Source organism: Macrobrachium rosenbergii, chromosome 53 (assembly GCF_040412425.1).
Source record: "Macrobrachium rosenbergii isolate ZJJX-2024 chromosome 53, ASM4041242v1, whole genome shotgun sequence".
In the NCBI taxonomy this organism is placed as follows: Eukaryota; Metazoa; Arthropoda; class Malacostraca; order Decapoda; family Palaemonidae; genus Macrobrachium; species Macrobrachium rosenbergii.
Window position 1 is genome coordinate 48,727,527 of NC_089793.1, and position 6,420 is coordinate 48,733,946.

General features: G+C 36.4%; 1 protein-coding gene across 1 annotated transcript; it reads left to right on the plus strand.

The window, feature by feature from the left end:
* Positions 1-1,722: 1,722 nt before the first annotated feature.
* On the plus strand, positions 1,723-4,303 carry LOC136834134 (polysialoglycoprotein-like). Its single transcript, XM_067096393.1, has 3 exons — positions 1,723-2,167; positions 2,864-3,060; positions 4,250-4,303. The coding sequence occupies exons 1-3, from the start codon at positions 1,723-1,725 to the stop codon at positions 4,301-4,303; spliced, it is 696 nt and encodes a 231-aa protein (XP_066952494.1).
* Positions 4,304-6,420: the final 2,117 nt, after the last annotated feature.

Here is a 6,420-nt window from a genome sequence, read left to right on the forward strand (position 1 = left end):
TTCGTAACCAAATGAATGAATTCAGCAAACTTACTGGAACACTAGTTAAAAAAAAAGAGTGAAATAAAATGAAATGGCTTATTTACAGGAGCTAACAGCAGCTGAGCATATTAGTTCTACTTGGGGCAGACCTCAGTGCTACATAGAATGAACATAACAGAGTTATGTGCCTCTCAGAAGCTTTATCAGGCATTTACCGCAAGGTCGAATTGAGGCTTCTTGATACTGAGGATGCAGATTCGCCAAGAAAGAGGTTTTTGTTCAGGCCCAAGGCGTACAAGATTCTGGAAAAAGACGTATCCAGATAACAATCTTGCATTACAGAAACTCTCACTTGTCATTACTTAATCACAAGGGGATGATTTCTTAAGTGAAGAATAATACTTCTAACACCATGGAGGATAAGTTATGTGACTTCACTAGGCAGCAATAATTGTACTTGATAGATGACTTCATAAATGGGATGTTTTACTGGATTTCTTAGTCAGTAACTGTTTAAGACAGGAAAATTTGAACAAGGAAAAATGAGAGTTTCAGTCAAAGGGAAAGAGAACTGGGAGTAACTCATATCCGACATACTGCTAGGTTAGCTAATGCAGTGATCAGTTGTATAAGATTGCTTGTTCTGCTGGAATAACAATTTTCTCCTCGTTTTGAACAAAGGAGGGAAAAACAAAGGATGCTTGGAAGACAGCTCGGACATGTCCAGGTGCTGTGGCAGCTGAATGGAGAGTCTTGTGAGGGTGGGGTAGCTCTCGCTGTTTGCTTGGAAATTCTGCCTAGCCAGGGCTTGACCTGAAATGACAATAGTCTCGCCAGTACCCAGAGTAGAGAAAAGTGGGTTTTAAGAACAGTATAACTAAGGTCTAGCCTAGCAAAACTGTATCCCTCTTTGACCTCCTAAGCTAAAACTCTTGTCCATTGGTGAATTTAATTTGAAAACACTGCTTCCCACTCGCTTCTTTGCATGCTAACAGCCTACATTGTCTGCCCTTTTACTTTAAGAAGGTAAATTTTTATTCTTCGAGTAAGAATCAAGGAAGACTGGTCAGAACAGTGAATATTATACATACATTATATATATATATATATATATATATATATATATATATATATATATATATATATACATACATATATATATATATACATACATACATATATATATATATATACATACATATATATATATATATATATATATATATATATATATATATATATATATATATATATATATATATATATATATATATATATATATATATATATATATATATATTATATATACATATATATATATATATATATATATATATATATATATATATATATATATATATATATATATATATATATATATATATATATATATATATATATATATATATATATATATACAGTATAATATATATATATATATATATATATATATATATATATATATATATATATAGTATAATATATATATATATATATATATATATATATATATATATATATATATATATATATATATATATATATATATATATATATATATATATATATATACATATATATATATATATATATATATATATATATATATATATATATATATATATATATATATATATATATATATATATATATATATATATATATACATATATACATATATATATATATATATTATTGTTATAAGCTGGCACTTCTGCTTCTTCTCTGGCTGTGCCAGTGATGGCTGGCACTTCCGCCTCTTTGGAGGCTGTGCCAGTGACTGCTGGCACTTTTACCTCTTCAGAGGCTGCGCCAGTGGTTTCTGGCGTTCCTGCCTCCTTGGAGGCTGCGCCAGTGATTGCCGGCGGTTCCGCCTCTTCAGAGGCTGCTCCAGGCATTGCTGGCGCTTCTGCCTCTTTGGAGGCGGCGCCAGTCATTGCTGGTGCTTCGGCCTCTTCGGAGGCTGCGCCAGTGGTTGCTGACGCCCCCGCCTCTTTGGAGGCTGCGCCAGTCATTGCTGGCGCTCCCGACTCATCGGAGGCAGTGCCGGATGTAGCTGGCACTGCTGATCTTCACACCCCTCCTCAGGAGACATCAGCTTTGTCTGGTGTCCCTGAAACCGACAACCCCCTAAAAAGGAAGGCCGCTACAAACAATCGGTCTCCTTCTAGAAAAAAGGAGCAAGGTAGCAAGCTGAAAGCGCTTAAAAGAGGTTCCAATATTACAGCCTCTAAAGGAAAATAAAATTCATTAACTTTCTCCAGTGGAACTGTCAGGGATTGAGAGCAAAGTGGGAAGAATTGAGACTGCTTATATCAGAAGTGTCTCCTGTTTGTATAGCTCTGCAGGAGACCATGATTGGTAACAACATGTGCCCCAGCCCACGAGAGTATACATCTTATTACTCCACCTATAATTTAAATATGGGAAGTCATGGTGGTGTCGTTTTGTATGTTCGAAATGATACCCCACAAAATCCTATTAATATCCAGTCAGCTTTGCAAGTAATAGTTGTACAGATCCATCTTCAAAGAAAATATACAGTATGCTCTCTCTATCTACCACCAAATGAAGTCTTCCCAATCAATGAATTTAAATCTCTTATCCAACAGTTACCACGTCCCTTTATTATTTTGGGAGATATGAATTGCAGAAGCCCTCTTTGGGGTGATATTGTCACCAACCAAAGAGGAAGATGCCTAAGTTCCATCATAGAAGGTGAAAATGTGGGGATCCTCAACTCTGGGGAGTTTACACATTTTCACGTTCAAACAGGCACGCTTATCGGCAATTGATCTATCTATATGTAGTGATGACTGCCTTATAGATTTTAATTGGAGAGTTATAAATGATAGATTCACCAGTGACCATTTCCCAATAGTGGTGAGTTCAGCATCAAGTCCTCCATCTTCCAGGCTACCTAGATGGAATACAAAAAAAGCTGATTGGGCAACATTCCAGGAGCAAAGCTCAATAGATGACTCTGCTGATGACTTTCCCAGCGTAGATGATGCTCTTGAATTTTTAAGTACAATATTGTTCTCGGCTGGTCTTCAGTCCATACCCAGGACATCAGGCGTATTTATCCGCTGACCGGTTCCCTGGTGGACTTGTAAATGCCAGGAAACTCATAGAACTATCAGGTCTGCATACACAAGATACCGTAGACGAAAATGTGAGTATTACCGTGTAGAATTTCGAAAAGCAAGAGCTCATTTTCGTTTGGAAATCAAAAAAGCACGAAAAGAATCTAGGACAATCTTTATTTCTTCAATAAATTCGAAAACTCCTCTAACACTAGTTTGGAAGAGAGTTAGAAAAATAGCAGGCAAGTTTACTCCCTGTCAACCTCCAGTTATCAAGATCAATGGTTGTGAGGTAGCAGACCCCCAGTTAGTTGCAAATGAGTTTGGTAATCATTTTGCTAATGTTGCAAAGAAAAACGATGATCGACCATACTCGGCTCAAAGGCAGCAGATGGAACAAGTTGAAATAGATTTTAATACGTTGAGACATGAGAAATACAATGATCCGTTTACGATGAGGGAATTTCTATCGGCCCTAAATAAATGTAATGAATCAGCTCCTGGACTGGATGATATAACGTATTCAATGATTAAGCAAACCCCTGAAAATACCAAACAATTCATATTGAGCCTTATTAACAGAATTTACAGGGAGCATATCTTCCCTAAGATCTGGGAGATGTTAAAATTATTGCCGTTTGCGAAACCTGGAAAAGACTCGTTTAAAGTAGAAAATTATCGTCCAATTGCACTATCATCATGTTTGTGCAAGATCATGGAAAAAATGGTAAACACGCGCTTGATGTGGTACTTAGAACGGGGTAAATATCTGTCCCCAGCACAGTGTGGCTTCCGAAGCATGCACTCCACAACTGATGTTCTACTTCGAATGGAGTCTTCAATATGTGAAGCTTTTGCCAACAAGCAACATCACATCACGGTTTTCTTTGATTTGGAGAAGGCTTATGATACAACATGGAGATATGGCATTTTGAGGATCCTTCATGAATGTAACCTGAGAGGCAATTTGCCCCTCTTCATTAAGGCTTTTATTAAAAATAGGCTATTTCAGGTCCTGGTTGGAGCAACAATGTCAGAAGTATTCAGTCAAGAAGGAGTACCACAAGGAAGTGTTTTAAGCGTAACATTGTTTGCCTTGGCAATCAATGGGGTTTCCAAAATAATTCCCTCAGATATAACATATACCCTTTTTGTTGACGACTTTTCAATCTCCTTTGCAGCTTCAAGGATGGCAGTGGCTGAACGTCGCCTTCAGCTCTGCATCGACCATATAGTGAAGTGGGCTGAGGTTAATGGTTTTAAATTTTCTACTAGTAAAACGGTAACTATGCACTTTTGTCGCATAAGAGGATTTCATCCTGATCCAGATCTATTTATTCATAGGCAAAGAATTCCATGTGTAGGCGAAACGAGGTTCCTTGGATTGATTTTCGATAGTAAGCTGACCTGGATCCCAAATCTGAAGTATATTAAGACCAAATGCTTGAAAGCGATGAATTTGCTGAAAGTTCTGTCTCATACTGTGTGGGGTGCAGACAGAACTCAGATGTTGAGATTGTATAAAGCCCTGGTCTTTTCAAAATTAACGTATGGATGCGAAGTTTACACGTCTGCAAAGCCCAATAGCCTTAAAATGCTCAACTCGATTCATCATGGTGGGGTACGGTTGTGTACAGGAGCATTTAAATCATCTCCCATTGAGAGCATGTTGGCAGATGCTGATGAGGTGCCACTGGATCTTCATTACAAGCCTCTGCTGGTTCGGAGCTGGTATAGATTCCAGAGGCTACCTAAGTCTTTGACCAGCATATGTATGAGAAGGGAAAGGCATTGGCATTATTATGAAAATCATCCCAAGCAACCGCATCCGTTTGCTTTTAAAGTAAACTTGATTCTGAGGGAATTAAATATGCCTAGGTGAAGATTCTACCAGTAAAGTATTCTGTTATTCCCCTGAAATTTCCAGAGGTAGAATTCTGCAAGTATTTTAATTTCACCAAGTCAGAATTGTCATGTGAGGCCATGCGGTCAATATTTTTAGAACATTCGATGGAACATGGCACCTACACACCAATCTTCACGGATGGCTCAAAGTCTGATGCTGGCGTCGGCTTTGGTGTAGCCTTCCTGATATAGAGAGGAGTGGAAGGTTATCATCCGTTGCCTCAATTTTTACTGCCGAGATAAATGCAATTTTAAAAGCTTTAAAGGAGATTTTAATTCATAATGGAAACAATTTTATTATATATAGTGATTCAAAAAGTGTACTTCAGGCACTGGAATCTTTTAACCTTTAAACCCCTGATTTTAGAAGTATTAGAATGGTTGTTTTTATTGAAAAGAAGAGAGAAAGAAGTTAAGTTCTGTTGGGTGCCTTCCCATGTTGGGGTGGATGGGAACAAAAAGCAGACCAACTAGCGAAATCAGCGGTCAACTCTCCAGAACCCACAAGATGCCTACTGCCATATCGGGATGTATATCCTGTAGTAGGACAAACAATAAAAAAGCGTTGGCAGTCCCAGTGGGAGAATATTTTAACAAATAGAAAAATGCGTAGTATTGCATCATCTGTGTCTCCTTGGTCATATCCCCATATGCCAAGGAGACAGGAGACAATGCTATGCAGGTTGAGGATTGGGCACACAAGACTCACGCATGGGTTCTTGATGTCCCGTGAGAATCCTCCAATTTGTGAAGACTGTGCTGTACCCCTGAGTGTGGGACATTTGCTGGTTGAATGTCCCACACTTAGGAATTTGAGACAAAGGTTCCTGTCTTGGGGACGAGATGAAGTTGATAATTTTAATCTTGCTACAATCCTTGGAAAGGATTGTAACACTCAGCAATTGTATACTTTTATGTTGGAGGCGGGCCTTCTGAAGAAAATTTAGCTTGTATATAGAATATATGAAGAAATTTATTTATATAGGTATCATTTAGATACTTTTATATGAAATTTATTTTAAACCTATTTTTATTCATATATTTATATGCATACCTTTAGATATTTTTATATGGACTTTTTTTAAACTTACTTTTTTTTTAAATTAAATATTTATATACATAACTTTTAGATATTTTTATATGAAATTTATTTTAAACTTAATTTTTATATTTAAATTTGTTTCGGTGTCAATAACCTAGATGTTATGACACCAGATTTAATAAACAAATCAATCAATCAATGATATAATATTTATAACCATTTTGTAACTGTTTGTAATGTCTCTGTGAAAATTACTTATTTTTTGCTTGCAAGGTTCGTCATTTGCTGTGAAGATGTGATTTTAAAATGTCTTTTCTTACAGATATGTTGTGTGTTATATAAATTTATGATTCTGTGGGATATTTTTCCCCTTTTGTTTAATCTTTTAAAATTGTATTTTGAGTG

Excerpts from the sequence above, each read along its gene's own strand:
- LOC136834134 (XM_067096393.1), top strand. The coding sequence starts at position 1,723 with ATGGCTGGCACTTCCGCCTCTTTGGAGGCTGTGCCAGTGACTGCTGGC. Across the intron at positions 2,168-2,863 it reads TTCTAGAAAAAAGGAGCAAG|TGGTGAGTTCAGCATCAAGT; the intron begins GTAGCAAGCTGA and ends ATTTCCCAATAG. Across the intron at positions 3,061-4,249 it reads CCATACCCAGGACATCAGGC|CTTCAAGGATGGCAGTGGCT; the intron begins GTATTTATCCGC and ends TCTCCTTTGCAG.